The sequence below is a fragment of the Typopeltis vanoorti genome, chromosome 12 (assembly GCF_054136105.1).
Source record: "Typopeltis vanoorti isolate ZY-2024b chromosome 12, IOZ_Tvanoo_1.0, whole genome shotgun sequence".
Taxonomy (NCBI): Eukaryota; Metazoa; Arthropoda; class Arachnida; order Uropygi; family Thelyphonidae; genus Typopeltis; species Typopeltis vanoorti.
In genome coordinates this window covers 22,187,071-22,212,183 of record NC_143560.1, presented here as the reverse complement: position 1 = coordinate 22,212,183, position 25,113 = coordinate 22,187,071, and the positions used below count along the sequence as shown (strand labels likewise).

The window sequence follows — 25,113 nt, the reverse complement described above, 5'->3', positions numbered from 1 at the left end:
ATCAAGCTGAATATTATGGAATAAGAGAAATTAGTAGAAACACTAAACTAGACATAATCAATATAGTGTTTAAAGTGACTGCAACATGGACTGAAGACTAGAGATTACAGATATGAGAGTTCTGAAGAAAATTAGATAAGCAAACAGAATAGATCAGTGAATCACATTAAAAATAAAGATATTAGAAAGGAACCCAAGATGATTAGCATTCGAGAAGGTGTCAGCAGAGCAAATCTAAGATGATATGGTATAGTCACTTAAACAGAATAAGAAAGGTTAGCAAAATCAGTATTTGATGCCAACATAACATGAAACAGACCCAAAGAAAACTATGGTCCAGGTGGATTGATACAGTTAATTGTGCCTTAAAAGTCTAATACCTTTTATTTTTAAATATAGCATAGAGAAAAAAGAAACTGACATAGAAAACTCCACAGACTTCATAAAGTTTTCTTTAACTTCACTGAGCTGCTTCTAACACATCTAATCTTGAAAATTATTTGTTAGTTTAAGGATTATATATGCTAAACAGCTAAACCTATGAAGCAAATATATTACAAATGCATGTCATCTGGTTAATTTGTTTTGCAAGGTTGGGGTGAAGAGGTGGGGAGAGAGGAAAAAGAACTGGTACCCCCCTACATGAGTGAGACCAGTTAACATGTCCTTATAAATGTTCTCAACTTAAGGATCTAGTTCTTCTTTTTGTTATATTTGCCTGATATATTTTCCCTCCCAAACGAAGTTGTAAACACAATTCTTGTTATAAACACACATTTTTTTTTTTATAATTCCATCTTTTTGATTCAGAATATGATAAGAAATTAGGTAATGTACCTCTAAAGCATTCCAATTTTAAAATTAATGAATACTATTCTTGTAGTTAATTATTAACAATTATAAATATTAATAAACTAACCTTTAACAGGATCTTTATAGTCAAAGGTAAACAGGAGCTGAATTTTAGGTACAAATGAATGATGAAGAATAGCACTGGTCACCTACAAAAGAAAGTTTTAATAATTTAAAATTAATGAAATATTAATGAAAGAAATTTATTCAAAAGAACAAAGAACCAAAAACAATTTTGGACATGAATCATCTCAAACTTCTGATATGTAAAAATAGCAAGTCAAGTACTGTGGAGGTTGACTGCAATTCAGTAGCAGTTACTTTACTGACATTATTTTAATAATTTGTTGCTTTATTGTTGCTGTTATGGTATCACTGCACAAATTTCAGGTTGAAAGTTACATTAAGTTTTCAAAAATTAAAATGATAATGTCACCCCAGTACAACCTCCCATTTTCACAGGCTCAATTTTTGTTTACATTTTTAAAAAAAAATAAAATAACACTTATTTTTTAGATGAAGCAGGTACAAAGCAGTTGAGGAATAAACTACAAAAAATGATGAATGATATGAAATGCAGAGGAATCTGCAAAGGGTGTACCTCTCCAAGTTTGTCTGATTGATCTGAATTGCTCGACAATGTAATAAGCTATAATAATAATAGATTCCAAATATAGTCAAAATCAGTCAAACAATGCAGTCTGTAGAGATGTCTACAAAGGAAGAGGAGTACTCTAGTTGTTTCAGCTGGATTTAATGTTTCAAACCTGGCAGGTTATGTTCTTAATTATATCAGCTGAAAAGTGGTAGATCAATAATATTGATCCTAGAATAGGAGCTACAGCAGGTTAAATTTTGGCACTAATGGTTCTAGTAATAAGAGGAACAAGAATCTATTACAATTCTTGGATTAGGATACCACCAAAATGCTTAATAAATTTATAAGACTACTTTGGCATGTTTTAAAGAATTGTGCAGAATAATATACTCAAAGATCATTTGTTTCTCATAAGAAGAAGAAATAAATCAATAAACAAGAATCATTAATGTTTTTTTAGTGACAGAATTAAGAATTTTTAAAGATATTTTAGAGGTGCCCCATCCAAATCGATGAACAATATTCTATAGTGTACTATATTTGGAATTTCAAAAACATATTTGGTTTGGATATATTTTAATGACAACTATGCACTTTTTATTATGTCAACAGAGAACACAGCTATGGAAGGTCTAAGCATGATAAGTCATAGGCCACTGGTTGCTAAGAGTCAGTCTGATGCAGTGAGTCAATACAGCTGAGTTTTGCTTATGGTAATTTTTACTATGTGTGAAACCAGGGAGGATATCAAATTCCTTATATGTACCCTCAAAGGAGTATTAGATATTAGACTATACTATGATAGTAGTAGTATATAATTACATTTACATTATTACTAAAGTTCCTTTCAATAATTTTCCTCCAAATTATCCCATGGATGAGTAAGAAAGGCTTATGTGTTGGCAGTTCATGTTTAGCTTATTTTTTTCTGTATTCTCTAAAGGCACATCTGCTGTCCGATTTGTTAGGAACATCTCATATCAAAATGCCTCTAATTTCTTGAGTCCACCCTGCCTTCCTGTGTGAATTAATCAATGATTTCTTCAGAATATATCAATAGGTCTCTCCAAACGGGTTCTTTTCACTCTTTTGTGTTTTCTCTAATGCTAAAAAATGGTTTCTCCAACAGCCAAATACAGCAGATCTGTGATCTTTTCTACTCTGGCTCCAAGAAAGAAATCGTACGAAGTGCTCCAATTCCTTACATTTCCAGCATTTCCAAAAACCTACTTCTAGGATTTTGAAATAATTTAATACCAACATTCTTTATTATCAATAACTACCATTCCTCCAAGGACAGATGGTATGCTCTTACCCTTTCAGGCATTTATCAAGTTCCCTGTGATTGTATTCTTTATTTTGGACAAACTGGTCATTCTGTAGGGGAAAAAAGAATACAGGAGCATCAATCTTACATCATTTGTAATAAACCTGAAAAAGCCTGGCTTGATGTATCACAGTGCAGATACCAAATATAAAACCTTCTGATCAAGAAACTCAGTTTCAATGCCAGCTTACAGCTGTTGCTTTAAATATGAGAATTTATTTAAGGAAAGTGTGGAAGCTTTAATACAACACTAACTTAAAATGGAACAACTGTATGTCTTTAACAAAATGGGAACATCTCAGTCTCCTTAGTCATTAGTTTAACTCATATCTCGATGATGTCATTTCAAATGTATATATGGCTAATATCAATTTAAACAATCCATTGTTAGCATTCTACTTCGTATAAACATTTTTTACCTACACTGATGATCGCTTGTCAGTTTCAAGACAAAATATTTGTAAATAAAGTATTATTAAATTTCTTGTGTTTAAGTGTTAAAATATTATAAAATATAATATTTTATATGACAAGTACCTGTAAAAACACTACAAATATACTGACATTGATTACACACATAATCAATATCAATATACAATCTCAGCTATTGATGTAGTAAGAGGATGTTTTTGCTCCCAAAAACTTTATAATAAAGTTTCTGAAATTGGAATGGAAGCAATTTACAAAAAGTATTATTCTTGTAATTACAATTACTTACCTTCTTGGAGTGATCAACTGGAGAAAACTTGAAACTAAACGTGAATATTCGGAAATCCTTTAAAGAAAAATAAATTTTAGTGAAATCCACTATTAGAACAATTAGCACTTAAATAATGTTTACTGTAAATGAGTAAATAATGTCATCATAACCGGAAGAGAAAGTGAAGTATCAACTGCACTTGTTCACAATGCTTTATAGAAAATTCTGTTAGTGAAATAGTATAAAAAGTAATTTCTTGGTGATGTTAAAATACTGGGAACATAAAACTGAGAGGTAAATCTTCTCCTGCTGGAAATCACTGAACAATGCTTTGTTGTTCTTTGAAAGAAACTGATTAGGCCTTTAAATCATAATTTTCATTTTTGTTTATATTACCCAACTTAAATGTGTGGGTTAACAAACAACATGAATGAAACAGCTGTTTTATGCATGATGGTGTGCTGTGCATCCATCAACCATTGTGTATTACAGGGAGATGATAGTAGCAAATGAATGCTTTTTTAAAAGAAATTTAATTTTTTCTTTTCTTCAATAAATAAAGAAAAAAATTATCTCGGTCCCTATTGGAGAATATATATGGTGTTCCCAACTGTATACAAGTAATTCTGCTATTTTTAAGGCATAACACTCACTTCACATTGCTTGGATGCTTTATATTCATGAACATAATCATGATGTTGAAATGATAGAATACAATAAATATTTAAATTTATATTTATATTTTAAATTTAAATATTTAGTATAAACATGTGTGCTTAAATATACTTTAATATTGTTTATATGATTATTATAATTTTAAGTGACAAAAAAACATAGAAAACAAAAATATATTATTTTCGGCCATCTGCCACTTCTAGTCAGAGCTAGAAGTGTCAGTGTACACTTATATATATATATATTAAAAGTGCAATAGGCTGTCTTCACATTGACGAAACAACACTTTGAGAATGGTGACTGCCTAATTTAATCGGATGAGCAAAACCCCAATAGCAAACAGACAAATATTAAAATAAGGACATTAACTGATGTTATCATTTGAAAGACAGGTGGAAACAAGAAGGCAGTATACCTGCAACTACTAACACTGAAACATATTCTTTCTATTTTAGCTGACAAGCAAATGAATTACATAAAGAGAAAGCCAGCATTTTTTACTAGATCCTGATCCACAAAGATGACTTAATAACTGGCTTCAGCTGAAAAGGCCTAAGTTCAAAGAATTAGTGAAACGTTTCAGTTGTTTAGGCATAACTTTTGGTGAGGATGACAAATTAAATATTAACTATTTAATATTGTGTGTTATCTATACAACATAATTAGTAAAGTTAATGTGGTAGGGAATTTACTAAATTAATTTATAATAAGAGAAATTAGTCAAAGACTAGAGTAGCTATATATATATATATATATATATATATATATATATATATCTGTGTTCAAGTCAATTTTAACTTATTGATATGAGAACTTGAAAGAAAATGAAAGAAAATGGCTCAGAGATTGGAAACCATAGATATGAGAGTTCTGAGAAAAAATTAAGGGAAAACATAGCTAGAATCATATTAAAAATAAAGATATTAAGAAGGAACTTGACATTGCTAGCATTCAGGAATGTGCGAACAGGGCTAATCTCAGGCTGATGGCTACTTAACCAGAATGGGAGAGGAAGGATTAGCAAAACATTTTATTTTATTTTATTTATATTTATTTTTATACCAAGATATCAAGAAAAAACCCAGAGGAAGACCAAGGTCTAGGTGGATTGACGTGCAGGTAGAAGTCTCTCAGAAGACCAAAATATAAGATATAAATATACGATTTTGGAGTCCTGGCAGATAACAGAGTGTCCTTGGTGAATGTGGTGGTCGTGTTTAGTTAAGCTAGAAAACGTGTTTTTAAATTTAAATACAGTGTGGCTTTTTGTCTCAAATTGTGCTGCAGTTGTGCATTGGTTAGATACAAGTGTCCTTCTGTGGTGTTATTGTTTGGAACTGTTTTGTATATATTGTGTTTTCGCTGCCGTTTGTTTCACTACTTCAACATGTAAAGATGGCATCTAACAAGAAACGTACGTCAGCAGCGTGCAGGACTTCTACTTCTACATGAAAGGCTGGCTCAGCTTTAGATTTTTCACAATGGAAGCGTTGCAGAAACTGCTACATGTATGCACTGAAGAATGTAAAGGATCTGTGGTCGGTCTGGCTAAGTGAGAAGAACAAAAATGTCGACGTATGTGAGAAGTGTCGGGATAGGCTGGAGCGTTTAGGAATGGAAGCTGACGTTGGGGCCGTAGCAGAGGAACTTCGGCAGGAGTTCATGAAAATGAAAAATTACCATCTTCTGCATGAGGAATTGGAAGTTAAAACTGAGTTTAATATGTTAAACAGAGAAATTAGGACTATAGAGATTACTTTAGCTGAAGTAACTAGAACAGATTTGTGTATGGGTGAGTCTTTGGTGAATGATGCAGTAATAAATAGTATTGGAGTGATTGGGAGTCAACAAAATAAAACAACAAGAGGCCTAGAAGAAATGAGATGTCGTGAGAGTGGGGGGTAAGTAATAGAGCGTTGAGTAATGAAACTGGGAGAGTCATGCTGAATAGCGTAGAAAACGAGTCCATGAGTGACGCTTGTGTGGAATTGAATGAAGTTAAGAGTGGTAAGATATGGTGATTCTATGATTAAGGGTATGGAGAGTGGTATGCATGAGGAGTGCTTGGCTGGTGGGACAATAGAAAGAGTGGCTTTAGCAATAAAGAGAGGGCATGAAGCAGACAAGATGATAGTTATGGTGGGTACAAATGACACGAGTGGTGGTATAAATCAGGTAGCAAAAGATTTAAGAACATTGTTAGATACTGTGAAGAGGAAAAGTGTCAATGGGAGGATAGTGTGTGTGCTGCCTCGTTTTGACAATTACGAGTTAAGTAGGTTAGCAATGATAATGAATGATATGACTACAAGAATGTGCAAAAATAAGAGGTCTGGAATTTGTTGATGTTTGGAGTGTGTTTGAAGGAAAAAGACAGTTGTATGCTAGAGATGGGCTGCATCTGAACATGGAAGGACATAAGTGATTGAAAAAGTTACTGTTTTCTGAACAAGTCGAAGTAATTGTGCAGGGAAACTAATATTGAAAAGGTTGAGTGTAAGAGAGAGAAACTTTAGCACTGATTGTATATTTATTGATCCTAATTCACAGAATAAATTGCAGAAGAGAGGGGATAAAAATCGGCATGGGACTACTGAAATTAGTGACTTATATATTAGTTCTAAAGCCGGTACAAGATCTAGAGGGAATCTGCAATTTTTGTATACCAATGCAAGAAGCATTCGAAATAAGAGAGAAGAATTTTTGGCATTAGTCAGTGCAATCTCACCAAAAGTTGTAGGCATCAGTGAAACTTGGCTGTCAGTAGAAGTTGTGGTCACTGGAATTGAATGTGATGGGCATACAGTATTTTCAGGGAGGATAGAGAAGATAGAATGGAGGGAAGAGTACTGTTGATGATAGCTGATGTGTTGCAGCCAAAGAAAGCAGTATATCAAGATGACAGACATGTGAATGAGAGTTCATTTGAGGCGGTCTGGTGCGAAATAGTGACCAATGCAACAAAATATACAGTTGGATGCTGCTATAGGCCAGGGAGTACAGGGGGAGATATTGAATTCATGCATCAGCAAATTAGCGCAATGAGTGCAGGTTTAGTGATTATTATGGGGGATTTTAATTATGGTGATACAAATTGGAAGGAGGAAATATCACGTAGCAAAAAGGAAAATGAGTTCATACATCTTCTACGAGATAATTACTTGAAACAGCACATAACTGAAGGGACACGTGGTGTGAGAGTGTTGGACCTGGTTATTGGTTCAGAGGTTATATGCATAAGTAAGGTGTCCTTGTTGCCTCCAATTGGTGAAAGCGATCATGTGGTACTTACTTGGGAGGTTGCAAAATCTGTGGATTTTTCTGTTAAGAAGGGGTATATATGGAACTACAGGTTAGGCAATTATAACAAGCTTCAGAGTGAGCTTGCAGCCATCCCATGGCAGAACATATTGCAGAGGAAAGATGTTAGCAGTGCATGGGATAAAATCAGCGGGTATCTGAGGAAAGCAATATCAGATTGTGTCCCCATGGTCAGGAAGTCAAACAAGGCAGGCGTTAGATGGATGAGCAGTAGTATCAAGCTTGATCTGCAAAAAAAAAAATGTTATGGAGAATTTACAAGGAGAAAGGCGATCAGTACACCCATGAGCAGTACAAGGCTCAAGCTAGGAAGGTTACCAGCATAGTAAGAAAAGCTAAATCAGATTATGAGAAGACCTTAGCCAAAGAGATCAAGGGTAATCCTAAAGAGTTCTTCCGCTATGTGGCAAGTAAACGGAAGAACGACTTTGGAAGGATAACTTTAGTGGCTGCTGATGGTATTGAGGTGACAAAATCAGATGTAATAGTCGAATTACCTGAGTGATCACTTTTCAAAAGTCTATCAGCTAAGTGAGGATAGCTCTGCACCTGTAGCAATAACTAATGTGAGAATTGAAGCTAAGAAATCAGAGGTATTTAATATATTGCAAAATTTAAATACAAACACTGCTGTAGGTTTAGATGGAATATCAGCTCGGGTGTTGCGTGAATGTGCAAAGGAATTGTCAACCCCTCTTACTTGGATATTTAACTTAAGTTTGAACTCTGGTATAGTCCCTAGGGAGTGGAAGTTAGGCAAAGTGGTTCCTTTGCATAAGGGTGGCTCTAAAACTGCAGTATTGGAAAAGTTGGTTAAAGACAAAATTCAAGAATGGGTGGATCAGGATATGATACTCTATAGAGGCCAACATGGTTTTGTTAAAGGTAGATCCTGCCTTAGCAATCTATTAACTTTTCATAATAGAATGACATCTGAGTTGGACAAAGGAACTGGCTACACAGTGGTATTTCTGGATTTTGCTAAGGCTTTTTACAGGATACCCCATGGAACACTGTTACGCAAATTGGAGCAGATGGGAATGGATACTAAATTGGTGATATGGATAGGAGAATGGCTCAGGGAGAGATACCAGAAGGTGGTGTATGGAGGAGCCGAGTCCAGGATGAGGCAGGTGACCAGTGGTGTGCCTCAAGGCTCTGTGCTTGGGCCATTGTTGTTTAATTTGTATATAAATGATATAGGAAATGGTTTAAAGGGAGATATACAGTTGTTTGCTGATGATGAAAAGTTGGGTAGTGTAATAAAAAATCAAGCCGATGTTGAAAGTTTTTGCAGGATGATTTAAATAAGCTGGTAGAATGGGCAAAAGGTAATGGATGTCAGTTCAATGTGGAAGAGTGTAAAGTCATGCATTTTGGGATTAAAAGATTACCAGCTGTGTACTACATTGATGAAACAGTACTCCAAGAGATTGATGAAGCTAGGGACTTAGGGGTGTTGGTAGATAGGGAGATGAAGTTCAGAGGACACATTGCTAAGGTGTCCAAGATTGCATGTCCAAGATTGCAATCCAGAGATAAAGAGGTTATTATTCCCCTTTATAAAGTGTTGATAGTTCCACATTTGGATTACTGTGCTCAGGTCTGGTCACCTGGATTCCTTGGAGATGAGGAGGCTGTGGAGAGGGTTCAGAGAAGAGTGACTAAGTTGGTAAGTGATGTAAAAAATGCTTCCTACATTGATAGATTGAGAGCTTGTGGATTGCAGAGGTTGGTTGATAGGTGGAGAAGAGGGGATATGATAGAAACATTTAAATTACTGAAAGGTTTTTATAGGATTGATGCAGGGGAAATGTTTCAGCTGTGTGATAGTGATGGAAGTTAAAGAAGAGTGTGGTTAACAAGGGTGTCAGAACAAGGTTTTTGGCCTGGAGGGTGGTGAATGAGTGGAAATCATTGCCTGACTTAGTTGTGAGCTCTTCGTCTGTAAATGAATTCAAGAAGAGATATGACAGACATTGTTTTGCTAGTTTGGGTCTCCCGTGATGAGTCTACTGACTCCATGGAGATACCCGCAATAATAATAATAATAATAATAATAATAATTTGGAATAAAACTGTCGATAGAAGTTAGTAATAATGCAAACTTTACATGTCATACTATGATAGTATACTTTATATACATCTTGAGGGTACATATCAGCAATCTTCTGATGATATAAATTAATTGAAAAACCAAGAAAACAATTCCATGTAACCAGAACAAGCCATTTAGTCTAGGATGATGATAGGAAGAAGGTTGAATGTGTGCTTTTTATAGAAGTTTTTTAATTATTTATTATCTAAATTTAGATAGTAGATGCTTGCCATAACAAACATTTAGGAACTAGAGAAGTAGTTTTGTAATGCAAGATTTGATGTAGGCAGGGGAAAAAAGTCTGACCAGATCCACTCCATTTCCAGCAAACAAAGGAAATAGCAAGAAACAGAACACAAGGGAAATGATTAAAAATTGGCAAGAATCTCACATAAAGCTCACAAAACAAAAATATGAAAATGTACAAATGCAAACACATAAGAAAAGAACTAAAAGAGTATGAAATTATAAAAATGAAAATTTTGAATTAACATTTAAATTGAAAATATCAATGTAAGTGACATTATGTTAATGTCACTTACTTGAAATCTTCATAGTGAAATAAATGTGTAATCCATACGTAAAGTTAAAATCAAAAATTAACATAAATATTCAGAAGCCAGCTTTTGAATTGGCCACCTCCAATTTGTAAAAGGTGGGGGGGGACAATGGTAATGAACAGCTAGCCTGTATTAGTCAGCCTAAGGATAGGGATAAGCACAGCTGGCATGAACAAACCTGCTTCCTATTTGTTCTCTCTTGTTCAGTTTGGAAAATGTTCAATTAAGAAGCTGATTTGTTCACACTCTATGCCAATCAGATTTCTCCTCCCATTAGGCTGACTCATACAGGCTAGATGTGCATCACATATTCCTTCCCACATAATTGGTGTTGTCCAGTTATAAAGTTGACTTCGCTATTGCGAAGGTTTTGTTTTTACTGTTTGTAATAATCAGCTTTAAAATAGCACTGGTTCTGTGAGACTTAAGTGAGATGATGAATTATAACTTAGTTCGGTATAGTACATTATTTCATTATGGAATTCACTATACTATTCATGGATGTTCACTATATTGTGATGTTCATATTATTTATGGATATACGGTAACTTGTTTCTCCTGACTTCAAGTAGTGCATCTGATCATAACATGTTTCTGTGTTTACACATGACATTAATACTCAGTAAACTGAAGTATAGTCGATGTACATATGTGCATGTCCATAACGCTTAACAAATATTTATCCTTTAGTTGGAAAGACCTGGTTTTCATCCTTTTCAAAATGCAAGGAATATTGATACTTTTTAGCTGAGGATGAGTTACCAGTTTTCTACTGAGTGTATGCATGTGCACGCATGCCAGATTTTCACTCCTCAAAAACTGATTTTTCATTCTGCAAAATATGCATAATGATTGAAGAATGTTTACAATTTACAGACATTAATGAATTAATTAATCATATATTGTTTTAGTAATTTCTGCCCACAAATGTTTGAATACCTGTAGTACATTAGTATAGTATCCGTATTTCAGTTGGTTTGGGTGATATTCTTCAGTTGAAAAGAGATGGGTTCAGATTCCATTTGGGATGTGATTGAAGTAAAGCATAGTTAGCTGGACTCATACAGAGGTGGCAGTTTTTTTTTCTTTCTTTCTTCTCTCTCTAGCTTGCCTGATTGCAGTTTTTTTTATCCCTTAATCAAGTAAACTGACTAGGAAGACACACAATTTACATACCAAGCACACTTACAATGGCTACCCACCTTATCCTAAAATTATGGTTATGAAATCCAAGGATTTCCTTGGAGGGTTATGGACACTTAAAGACCTGTTAGAACTACTGATGATGATAGTACATTATTACTCTAGGTAGGCTAAAGGTTTTATTGTTCTTATTTTTTTAAATATTTTTAATTAATTTCTTTACATAATCTGGAAACCTTGCTCTATTTAGACCAAGCATTACTTTTTCGAGCCACTTCAAGCCTCCACTAAGTAGGAAAGTGGCCTGATACTGATAATGAAATTCATATCCCACCTCAAGACATTCACAAACACCTGTTCCTGTAGTAAGACTTGAATGTGACTACGTTCGAGTGGTCACACTATGAGGTGGAAAATGGAGACATTATTCACATTGGATATCTATCCAATGTGGATAATGCTAGCCTCAATAACATCAGGATTCAAAGGACACAATACTGGATGATGAAATTCATATCCCATCTCAAGATGTTCACAAATATCTGTCCCTGTAGTGAGACTTGAATGTGACAACCTATGAGGTGGAAAATGGAGGCATTATCCATCTTGGCCACACAATCCAACACATATTCTAGCCTCATAACTTCAGGACTCAAAGGGCTTTTCATGCAAAGATATGTCAGTTAATCTCATCTGGATAAGGCAGGGTTATTCCTTCCAGAAACTTGGGTTTTTCATTCCACAAAATAAGCAAACTGACTAGAAGAGCACATGTATTTACACAAGTAATACGCCTTATTATTTTAGTTGCTTTGTTTTAAAAAAAAAAAAGTCATGAGACTTATGCAGAACTTATTTTGAAATAGAATAAAATTCAAGAGATAAATAAGCAAACAACTGATTACAGACAATTGTATAATGCTACATTTCATGATTGTATTGTTGTATAGTGAGTTTTATTGCACTAATCATACTACACAGTTTTGGCCTAATTTTGCCATTCAAATGACCCTACTGAAATCAAAATAGAAATGACAATATATTTAAGAGATCCTAAATACCAAATTTGTTAAATTCCATTTAGCAAAAGCAAAATTAATCATTGTTTACTAATAAAAGTGGTTCATTTATAGTAGGGGGGGGAGGGCAACAATTATTCATGCAGCAGTCTTCAAATTAAGACTGAATGAAGGAATAGTTCTTCAGTGAGCCATAAGCCAAAAACTGAAAATCAGCATTTACACAAGATGAAATAATCTAGAAACATATAAACAGTAAATTATTTGTTGATGATTTCAGCATTGACTACGTCAGTAAGAATAACTCAATCCATCTTCACTGAATGAAACAAGGACCACAAACCTATTTATACAAGGTAAGAATGAGTAACAGCCTGTTAACCATTCAAGCAAGTTAGAAATGACATGCATAACAAAAAAGAATAAGATAAAATGAAGCTTAATATTTGAAGATTATGAATGTCATATATCATAAATGAATGTTTAAAATGAACGTTATTTGCAAATGCTTATTATTCTGATTTCATCATTCTCAGAACTCTTCGAATACATCTCATACCTGAAAATAGCTTCTATGGACAACTTATCCTTTCCACAGGATCCACTGGTCAGTGTTGATGCCATTCTGAAATAAACTGAAATGTGTAATTTAACCTAATAGATTTGGTTTTGGTGTTTGCTAAACCTCTGCTCAGTGGAATAGTACTAATATGCACAAAATATGAGTGGCTACTCTATCATATTCCTAATGGTTGCAACGAATTTCACATTTTTGCTCACCACCAAGAAAGGAGTAGTAGAGGTTATCTTTGGTGGTTAGCAAAAAAAAAAAAAAAAAAAAAAACCCAAAGGCACAAAGTGTTGTTATAAAAGTCAAAGCAAGCCAAAACTAATTAAAAATCTCAGTGACCATTGAAAATGCCCTTAATGCAGGAATAAAAACTCTTCTTTTGATGGAGGTTATTTGAGAAATCCTGTAAATGATCAGTGATTCTGAGGATTGTTACAGGGCTATAATCATTTAGTTGCAAGGGGGGGGGGAGTCCTGTTGTAAAGCAATATCAAAGGAATAAATGATTGGAAAAGAAAGGTAATTTTCTATCCTTCCTTCTTTGATACATGGATGAAGTTTTTCTCCCAGAAGAAAATTTTGAATAAGACTAAATGCTTAAATGTTGAAAACAGTATGTTGCCTAGATATTCTAGATAGTAGGCATCCACAGAAAAGGAATGAGGACTTCCCATATCATTGTGTTTGATCTGTAGATCTTGTTCTTGCAACTGAACAAAAAACAGAAAATTGTCTTTCTTAGATATCCCTCTCCTGAGTTTTCATATGCATTCGTCTTTTTTTTGTGTGTATGTTTGTGTGTAGACACACACACAGTCAATTAATCTTTGCTGCTTCACATAAGTTGTGATACTTTGAAAAATTAAAGATGGAAACTTAAACTTACATGAAATTTATTAGCCATCAAATTTTTGTTTAAGTATCAAAAGCATCTTCAGCATAATAACAATGAATACAAAGTAAATTACATTAAAAAGAATCAATTTTAAAAAGCACCACTACAACAGTAGAACAACCAATGGTCAGTAAATTACCAATTAAACAAAAAAAAAAAAAAAAAGATATAAGATAATTAAAAAGAAATTTGTATAAAACTGATATATCATTAGATCTATTTTATGCAAATTCCTTTTTTTTTCTTTTGTATTGGGAATTTACTTGCCCAGAATTCATTGAAATAATCTGTCATCTATATCTAAAACACAGAATGCAGCTGATGTTTTTGTCCCAATAGGTCTTTCATAGTATGTCTTTTATTGTAGACTTTCATAACGAATGTTATAGCAGCTATTAAATTTATTGGCTTTACTGAAGAGTAAAACACCATCTGCATAAAGTAGGGAGTTGAGATTAATATCTCTACTTTTGATATTAAGTTTAATGCCACTTTCCTTCATAATGTGTTTCACATAGTTGATGGCCACTCAGCCAGCCAGGTGGCTGGCCGAGTGGTTAGCGTATCTGCTCTCCAGCCAAAAGGTTACGGGTTCGAATCCCGGCACGGGCATGGATGTTTGCGATTGTCTTGGGAAATATTAGTGGTGGTAGGCAGCAGTAGATAGCGTTGGTTTAGTTGTGGTCAGTTGATGGATTGAGTGGCTGAGATAGCAGGTGCCCTCCCTCAATGAGTCTTTGGACTCCCTGGAGGTGTCTAATAATAATAATAATAATACTGGAGATTTTATGCACCCTTGTCTCACACCTATTTTACATCATATTATCTTGCATCCTTTTCAATTCTAACTGCTTACTTCCAATTCAAATACAAACTATGTATTGTTCAATTCAACGTCCCAACAACTGTAGCATTTTGAATAGCTTTTCTCTTGGCATCCAAACAAATTCCTTTTCCAGATTTACAAAACTTAAATATAGATACATATTATATTTCCATGTTTTTCAACATGGAAATATAACATTATTCAACCTTAAATTAAAATTTCTGATCCTAATAACCTCTATTTGGCCTGACTCCAGGTTGTTCTCCAAATTTCCTTCTTCCCTTTTTTTTTTTTTTTTTTTTTTTGCCTTTTTCTCAAATATGCTTGCATAAGTCTTACACAGAACATATCTATATCTAAGGAAGTCTGACATTGATGTAATTCCCTTTTCATGGATGGTTACTATGATAGGCCAATCATATGAAAACTGATCTTCTGTCAAGACACTTCGGAATTATGCAATGCAGCCAATGTAAAACTTATACTTTCATATCTGAGCATTATTATCACATCAACCTGCACCAAGTCAGAAGATTCACTGTGGGGATGTTCACAATCAACAACATATTTATCATATTGAACCTTAAAATCCTTAATACACCTGCATATACTTGCATTGCATTCTGGCAATGTGTTCCATTCAAAATCCTCCATGTAAAAAATCTACTCCTAACACTCTTCTTCACTAAACTTTTACACAACTTTCAGGGATGGCCACTTATACTGACCTTCTCACACTCCACTCTTTTTATAATCCAGTATTCATATCATAAAATCCTCTAAGTTAAATATATCTAACATCACATCTTTTCCTCTTATCTACCAAGCTTTGTAATTATATTCCTTTAACCTCTCTCCATAAACAACATTCCAGAGTCCTGATATTGCCTTAGTAACTTATCTCTGGACCTTCTTCAATGTTTTCACATCGCAATGAAAACAAGGTGACCAAATCTGAGCACAACAGGCCAACTGTCATCTGACAGTGCATTATGACCCTGTGTCAGTGTACTGCTATGATGACTGATATGATGTGCAGTCATCATAAAGGAAATGGCTACATGATGATTTTGTAAAGGTATCTGACAGAATACCACATGGAACTCTGTTACGCAAATTTGTTCTAATTTGCGTAACACTTGCAATATGCCCTCAAAGCTTCAGTCCACTATCAACCATCACCTGAGATCCCTATTTCTGGTCAAACATCATCTACTTCAGCTGCCTCTCCACATCTCAGGTTTTGGATGGCTTTTTATGCCTGAAGTAATGATATTTACTCTTGATTGCATTCTTCTTTAATATTTTCTACCACTCTTTTGTCACTTTTTATTTAGCAATCTTTCAAAGTAATTACTTCAAACATCTAGATCATTTTAATGTAAGATATTTAATTTTACCTTTGATTCTTTTTCAACTGTGCTCTTTCCTCCATTTTTATTTTATTTATTTATTATTATTATTATTTTTTTTTGCAATAGCTTCAAGAGCATTTTACTACCTCTCTGATATTTATGTTCTATATTCTTGCCAGTCTTCCTAAACTAAGTACTTTTACAGTACCGAAGCACCATAAAAGTAATGTCAATACTCACAGAGAAAAATGCAAAAAATAATTATGTTCTCTTACTTCTCTTTTTGTAGTGGTAATACTTGTTTTATACTCTATTTCTGTTTTTATTTTCCTGGAATTTAGCCATTTCTGGTAACTGTCTTTTTTAGTTTTTATTATTCGTATATCTGTTCTGGTTATGTTCCATTTACTTTTTATTTCTAAGCTCCTAACTGCTGCTTTTATCATAAGGATACATTTCAGATTTTCTCCATTCCTCCTCTATGTCATTTGAATCTTGTGTAATTTCTGTGGTTTCATCAATGCATTTTTCATATTGTTTTAATAAGAGCATTCATTTAATAATATTTTTAAAAAAGTATGTATAAGCAAGTTAGCCTAAAACCAGTTGACAGCGAATGTGCTATGTTTATGTTTCTACTAGACCTCAAGCAAACCTGAGTTAACTAGAGATCGATTTATTGAAGCAGCATGTAAAAGAAGGAACTCGAGGTCAAAGAGTGTTAGATTTATTCATAGCATTAGAAGGGGGGGGGTCTCTGTTAAGAATATGACTACTTCACCACCAGCTGGTGACAGTGATCATGCTTTCTTGGGAGATATCTAATTGTACTGATGTTCCCATTAGAAAGGTTACATGCTGAACTACAAAGCTAGAAATTATGATCAAATTAGGAGAATAATAACTTTGATCGCATGATATCAGTTACTGAATGGGAAAAATGTCAGCAATGCATGGAGATCTTTGAAAAAGTGCTTAAATGAGGTGGTATCTGAATGTATCCCTAGTGTTTGAAGAATAAACAGGTTGGGAGTGAAATGGATGTGCAACCTTATTAAGCAAGAGATCCACGAGATGATGTTGAAAGAATATCATAAGAATAAGAGTGAGAGGAGTTATCAAATATATAAAGCTCAGGCCTGAAAAGTAACAAGTATTGTGCAGAAAGCTAAATCAGAGTATGAAAAGAAATTTGGCTATGCAGGCTAAAGATAATCCAAAAGAATTTTATCATTATGTTGAAAGCAAAAGAAAGAATGAATGCAGAAGAATAACTTTACTGAATGCAGATGGTGCTCTAGTGTCAGACACTAATGAGACTGTTCAATTAATGAGTGTTCACTTTGCTAAGATATATCAAGTAGGTGTATGTAACATAGTGCACAGTGCTACTGCTACATTAGACGAAGAGTTAGTGATGCATGAAAATGAGGTTGAAGAGCTGTTGCATAACTTGAATAAGAATTTGTCAATAGTGACAGATGGAATATCAGAATATTTGCTAAAGGAATGCTCAACCAAATTGGCTGGGCCTTTCACAAGTTTGTATAACTTAAGTCTCAGCTCAGGAATATATGATAATTCCATTGTACAAGGGTGGTTGATGTCTCTAATTACCAACCTATCAGTAGCTTTGGTGTGGTAGTCAAGATTATAGAGAAGTTGGTAAGAACTCACATACAGAAATGGGTAGACAAAAAAAGCAATACTCTGCGAGTAGCAGCTAAAGGAAGATTATGTTTTAGCAATTTACTCATATTTTATAACAATGTTACGTGAGTTGGATAAAGGGAATGGATAAACTATGATAATGTTGGATTTTGCTAAGGCATTTGATAGGCTACCACATGAAAGGCTGTTACATAAGCTGGAGAATTAAGGAATATAAACTCTTGACTTGGATCAGTGGATGGTTGACAGACAGATATCAAAATGTGGTATACAATGGATATGAATCTGCCAGATTTAAGGTGACCAGTGGTGTACTGTAGGGTTCACCTCATCTAGTCCTTTGGCCATTGTTGTTGTTCAATTTATACATTAATGACATTAGGAAGAGTCTAACAGGAGATGTGTGATTGTTTGCTGATGATGCAAAGATAACCATGGCAATCAAGATGATATTGATATTCAGCAATTACAAAATGATTTGAATAGACTGGAAATTTGGGCAAAAGAAAATGGCTGTCAGTTTAATGTTAATAAGCGTAAAGTTATGCACTTTGGCACGATGAGATTTCCAGCGGCATATTATATTAGCAGGGTTATGCTACAAGAAACTGATGAGGCTAGGAATTTTGGTGTCAGGGGATAGGAATTTGAAGTTCAAAAGTCACATAGCAAAAGTTGCAAATACAACTCAGAGGATAACTGCAATGTTGACGCAAATGAACTTTGATGTGAAAGGATAAGGAAGTCATTTTGCCTATTTATAAGGCCTTGATAAGGTGCACCTGGATTACTGCGTACAGATTTGGTCTCCCAGGTTCCAAGGGAATAAAGAAGAGTAAAGATTATATCCAGATTATATGATTTAGATTATGAGGACAGATTGTATGTGGATTACAGACTCTGGTTAACAAAAGAAAGAAGAGGCGATATGATAGATGTCTATAAACTTCTGAATGGATGTTACAGGATATTGTCTGATGAAATTTTTCATTATATAGAAGGTGGGGAGAGCACACGGGAGCATCCATAGAAGTTAAGTTTGTTCGCAGTCAAGATGAGGGGGAGAGGTAAGAGCTAGGTTTTTCTCTCACAGAGCAGTGAGTGCGAGTGGAATAGTTCGCCTGTAGGGGTAGTGAGTGAATCTAGTGCGAATGAATTTAAGGGAAGGTATGACGGCTGGTTTGGGTGATGTGTAACCTCCCTCAATGAGTCCTTGACTCGTTGGAGATCTCAGATAATAATCCAATAAGTCTCATAACATTATCAAGTGGAATTTTACAAAAAAAAAAAAAAAAACTAGTACAAAAAATCCCTGTTTTGCAGTTTACCTTTTTGTAAACTACAAAACAGGAATCTTTTTGTGGTGACTCAGTTTTTTTTTTTTTTTTAAATTAACTTCTATTAAAACAATTGCTTTCTAAAATCATGATAATCTCTTATCAATGATTCTTAGGAACATTAATTCTTATCAAAGACTTGATCTTTGCATCTTAATGGCAGATAGTTTTTTACTTTTCTAAATCAATTTTTTGAGATATGTAGCTCACAGATATTAATAATTCAAAGAAGTTAATAAGTTTACTCATATCATCCCACCAAGAATCTGAATAAGGAATAAACAGAACAATAAAAGGGTACTGTTATTAATGAATTGCATCATTCTGAAACAGAGAGAGAGAGAGAGAGAATTAGTTTATTGTTATATAAATAATAAATTCAAGATCATTATAATTACTATTAGTTTTAATACAGTTACCTTGCAGTGGATCTCAAGAATGTCAATATAGGTAAGAGGAGCGCTAGCAGCCAATTTCTTTTTTTTCCCACCAGTCACTTAAAAAAAAAAAAAATTATCCTCATTTGTAAACCACAGCACGTGCACACACAGATGTATGTGTAGTCAATTTTCATTCGAATATAGTTAATTTTCAAACTATAAGAAGGGAAAAAGTTTAAAAACCTATGAATAACAAAGATTTATAGTAAGGATTAATATATATTATTATTATGACATGGCATCTCTAATGAGTGCCAAGTCTTGAGAGGCCCACATTAACCATTACTGACAGTGCTTATCATATTCTTAGTCATTCAGTTGCCAAGCAAAAATCTAGTCCTTAACACAATCACTAACTACACTCTTACATAACTTCCAAGGGTGATCCCTTGCTCGCTCTCTCTCTCTCTCTCATCGAGTAATGTATTGGAAAATTTCTTTGTCATGTACTCTTTAAAACCTCTTTAGTAACTTATATGTTCCTATCACATTGCCTCTTTTCTGCCCTATCAGCTTAACTTTCTATCCCACAAATCTTCAGAGGAATGCCTATTTAGATCTAAATAGGCATTCCTTCATTCCTGAACAAGGTGCCATTTTATGGCTTCTCTTCTACACTCTGTGACTGGATTCCCAGCTTCCTCACTGATTATTCATTATATGTCATGGTGGATGGAGTGCCTCAGAGTTCTGTGCTCTCACCTGCACTCTTCCTTCTTTACTTCAGTTACTTCCTTTCTCCGACTTCAAATCCTATACGCAGCTTCATCAATGATAGTACTCTTCATTCCTCATTTATTAAACCCTGCAGTACACTAAGATTAGATGCTTCGAGATTTTCCATAACCAGTAAACTGAACACTGACCTCCTCTACATCCTCAAATGGGATGAAGACAACTTGGTAAATTTCAATGCCAAAAAAACTCAAGCCTGCTTTCTTATCCACAAGAAAAATCCTATCTCATCCCATCTCATTTTTGATAATGTTCCAGTTTCCTTTTGAGATCAAATTTTTCTTCTTGGGTTGACTGTCACACCCTGTTTATCCTGGCACAAACATATTACTTGCTCAGCCTCTAAAATTCTTTGTTTCCATTCTAAACATTACTTCTCTTCCTCTCAACTCATAACACTTTTTAAGTCTCAGATCTGTCCAACTTTGGAGTACTGTTCCCACATTTAGGGTGGAACACCCAAGACCTCCTTAAGAATTCTTGATGATATTCAGAAGAGAGCAATCCACTTAATGGATGATCCTTCCCTCACAGACTCCCTTCAGTCAGTATCACAGGCACAGTGCCTTTTCTGTAGGTACTTCCAATGGCATTGCTCCTCTGAACTGGCTGTTACCATTCCTTCACTTTCTTCTAACCATGTAAGAACTAAAGCAGCCATTGGCCAACACATATACTACACTGTCCAGCTCAGAATGACCTGAACTAACTTCTCATCAGCTTCCTTCATTCCGTCTGCCTCTATTCTTTAGAACAACCTCTCCCATACAGTTTTTACCACTGAATACAACCTCCCACTCTTTAAGAAATATATCAACAGGCTACATTTTCTCCTGAATCACTTACCCACACATGACACTGTAGTGGTATGGGTCTTGTGACCTTTCATGTGTGGACATAAAAAGATATTCAGAAATCTTTAGCATCCTTTCTATAAGGATGCTAAAAATGTATTAATGTGAAAATGTGGATAGTTTATAATGAACTGTTTACTGTTATACATCACATCTCTACAAAATCACCAAATATTTTTATTACAATTAGAGATAAGCTGAAACAGAAATTTTCAGTTGGCCTCTCATCACTCTTCATTGTATACTGCTACAGTGAGCAACGATAAATAGCTGGTTAATGTTTTCAACAAGTCTCTAACTCAGGTGAGAGACCTGTTGTGTTACATTATGTGCAATGGATTTCTTTCACTATCAATGGAAGCCCATGTGATATTTGTCATGATATATCTAACAGAGAATGATTTGAAGTTTATCAGAATTTTTTGATCTGCACTTCCATCTCCTGATCTAACTTACTGTGTGCTTAAAATCATACCCTCCTTGAAAAAATAATAATTTTGTCAAAAGCAGTAGCAGTTCAGGACTTCTACATGCTCAATGTCCTATGATAAAGGCAAAGAGACAGAAATGGACACTTTGGGTGCAGACCATCTGAGTGTGTCTAGGAAGGGAAAAAGAGAAAGGTATACAAGACCAAGCAAACTGCATATCTAAGTAAAAGAAAAGGACAAGTGGTAATTTGTTATTGTCTATACACAAATGGCAGAAGCATGAGGAACATACTTTATTGAATACGTCATGGCCTAAGATTATCAGCATTAGTGAAAGCTCTTTACCAGAGTCAGATGTTATAATTGGAATCTAGTGTCAAGGGTATTAGCATTTTTAGTAACAACAGAAGAGCTGAATAAGAGAGCAGGGGAAGTATGTATTACTAATGATATCACATGACGAGTTCAGTTAGGGTAGAAATGCATGAAATCCATAATGGTAATGCTCATGTAGCAGTGAGTTTGAGGCTATCTGGTGTGAAGTGGAAAATAACAGGATAAAATATATTCTCAGGTGTTGCTAGAGACCTAGCAGTTCAGTTGCAGGGGGATAATGAAATGCATTACCAAATTACCCTAATGGGAACTAAACAAGATCATTATGAGTAATTATCCAAACATTGATTGGATAGAAGAGAAATCTCATGATAAGAATGAAGCAGAATTTACTGAATTCTTGTGAAAACTTTCTCAAGCAGCACATGAAAAAAGAAACTCAAAGTAAAAGAGTGTTAGATTTGTTCATAGCATCAGAAGCGGTATCTCTTGAAGAATATGACTATTTTACCAGCAGTTGGTGACTGTGATCATATTGTACTTTTCTGGGAAGAAGCTAATTATATAATGTTCCGATTAAAATGTTACATGCTGTACATCCTGAACTATAAAGCTGAAAATCATGACCAACTTAGGAGAGAATACTATCTTTGGTATCATGATTCTAGCGGAAAGGCTTAGACGTTGGTTATGCATTATTATTAAATAGCTTAGGGAAATAACAACATAGACTAGGATATATATTAAAATAAATTTTTAATACACTTCCACTATTTCGGCAACGTCACGTTGCCATTTTTAACAGGAACTTGTGAGCAAGACACGTGCACACAGGCACAGCAAATAGTAAATGAGGACGAAGCAGGAAGCTATTCTTTCTCCTAAAGTCCTAATGGTGCCCCCTAGCAGGCAATGTTGGTATTCTTGGGCAAATGGGCTGAGGTCTCAGCCCAATCGCCCAAGTATACCAACATTGAATATGTAAAATATGTAAAATATGTAGGAAATATGTAAAAGCGCTGGCCTGAAAAGTTGAGTATTATATGAAAAGCTAAATCAGAGTATGAAAAGAAATTGGCTATGCAGGCTAAAAACAACACAAAAGAATTTTATCACTATGTTGCATGTAAAAGAAAAATGAATGTGGAAGAATCATTTTTTTTTTTTTTTAATACAGATGTTCTCTTGTGTCAGAAGCAAAACAAATTGTTCAAATAATGAGTGCTCACTTCACTATGATCTATCAAATTAGTCATATGTAACATGATGCACAGTGCTACTGCTACACTGGATAGAGTTACAGGAGAATGAGAATGAAGAGCTGTTGCATCACCTGGATAAGAATTTGGCAATAGGGAGAGATGGAATATCTGCAAGTATGCTAAAGGTATGTATAGCCAAACTGGCTAGGTCTAAGCTGGAGTTTGTTCCAGTAGCTGTCTTTTCAATGTTTGTCAGGAAGTCTTATGGATGAAATTTCATCATGTTGTACCATCATATATTTTGGTTAAAGCCAATATTGGATACAATTTGGTGGCTAAATCCCAAATTCCTCATTAATTATTTAAATAGGTATGACTAACATAGGTATACCACATGAAAGTGAGGATTGGAACTGATCAGATCAGAAGTCCTGCTCAGTTCTCTGCATTCCTTAAAAGGCTATGTGAAGGGCCAATCCCAATTAACTGGCATTGGCCCTTCTTGTGAGATAAATGAAACAAATGACTCAACACATAATTTTTTTGTACTTAAGACAGATAATACTGTTTTTTAATGTGGTTCCACTGGTCAATGGATATACATTATAAAATATCACATACTTTACAAAAATGGGATGTTTGAAAATAATACTTGGAAAACAAACAAACAAACAAAAAAAAAATGGAAATTGTTGCTCAAAATCAACTCTTGTTTTGATAAACACCTAGAACAAAAATGATATTAAAGCAAGATATAACCACAAGAAAGAACAAAGAACATACTAGTAGCAAAGTTATGAAGGTAACTTATGTTCTTATATCTTCGTATGTTTCTTGTGGTTATATACCAGTTGCAATATCATTTTTGTTCTAAGCACTTATCAGAACTTTTCAGATTCCCTCACACATGCATCAATTTTATTTTCTAACTTCCACATCATGCCATAAGCATCAGTTGTTGAAGATGATAGCATAAGATAATACCAAAAGATATTCACTCACCATGATAAACTGCTTGAACATTTAGTAAACAGATATCATTTTCTCCTAGCAAAAGATTTCTTTGGTACTAAAAAAAAAAAAATAAAGAATTTGCAGAGAATTACATGCCCACTGATATAAGTAAATGTTTTTAGCATGTACAGTACATAACATAATCCAGATCTGGTAATCACAGTTGTATCTTGAGATAATATATAATAATATAACGTATAATAATAAAAGAAGAATTTGTGTACACACATGATGCAACTATGTCAAATGCACATTATTTAATTAACACACAACTTTGCATTCATATTGAGATATAAGTGGGGGATGGAAATCGCAAGAAATGATATTTGATGGGTGCAATAACTTTAAACTTTATTCTTTTAGAATACAAGAAATTAGTGATTCAAGACCAAAAAAGAAAAAAAAAATTACATATCTTTAACATAGCTAAATGAAAGATAAATACAAGATAAATTTGCAAATTAATAAAGAGAAAAGCTATTTTGCATTCAAGGCCTAATTACTAAATTAATATATCTTTTTTATAATTATATAAGATTAATTCTTAATATAGTGGCTCATGCTATTACTGAATGTTTAAAAATTAATGAATATTAACATATAACTACAGACTTGTCAGTCCATCAATTTTTTTACAGCAAAATTTTAGAGAATGGTTTGTTTTTTATGAATTCTTTATAAGGCTTGTTTCTTGAAATGTAAATTTTTTAAAATTTCTATAAAACCATGCAGTATCTCAGAATAGAAAGCATAATCACAAATTCTCCTTTATCAGTGAAAACAATATTTCAAGGAGTCAAAATGTGGCGTTCACACCCCTCAGAGGGAAGGTCATACCTCTGTAGTATAAGGTACCACTAAGTGATAGATGAATTTCACTGCCTGGTGTAATATCACCACATTGCTTAAAGCTTGAAGTGGCAAAAAAAAAATATTTGGATTCAAGAGACCAGGTTTACTTTCTCCCATTTCTCCAGAATGCAATATATGATGAGTTTGAAATTATGTTAGAGATGGAGAAACCAAACATTTTTTCTTTTCAAGGGTACATCCAGCTTGAATACAGTTGGTCCACAGACTGGCTACTAGATAGTATACTGGATTGAACCTAATGATGACACCAGTAGGGTAAAAGGTCAACAAGACTAGTGGT

General features: G+C 34.1%; 1 protein-coding gene across 2 annotated transcripts in view; it reads right to left on the bottom strand.

The window, feature by feature from the left end:
- LOC150100626 (myotubularin-related protein 12) overlaps positions 1 to 25,113 on the bottom strand; it is a 182,280-nt gene that overhangs the window by 116,692 nt on the left and 40,475 nt on the right. Inside the window, exons 3-6 of one of the 2 annotated variants that reach the window (XM_090401152.1) lie at positions 23,949 to 24,015; positions 19,368 to 19,444; positions 3,496 to 3,552; positions 920 to 1,001 (exon numbers count right to left, since the gene is read on the bottom strand). In XM_090401152.1, coding sequence (XP_090257278.1) covers positions 920 to 1,001; positions 3,496 to 3,552; positions 19,368 to 19,444; positions 23,949 to 24,015 — 283 coding nt within the window. The remainder of the gene's footprint in view (positions 1 to 919; positions 1,002 to 3,495; positions 3,553 to 19,367; positions 19,445 to 23,948; positions 24,016 to 25,113) is intronic. The other variant, XM_090401153.1, reaches the window with a different exon arrangement.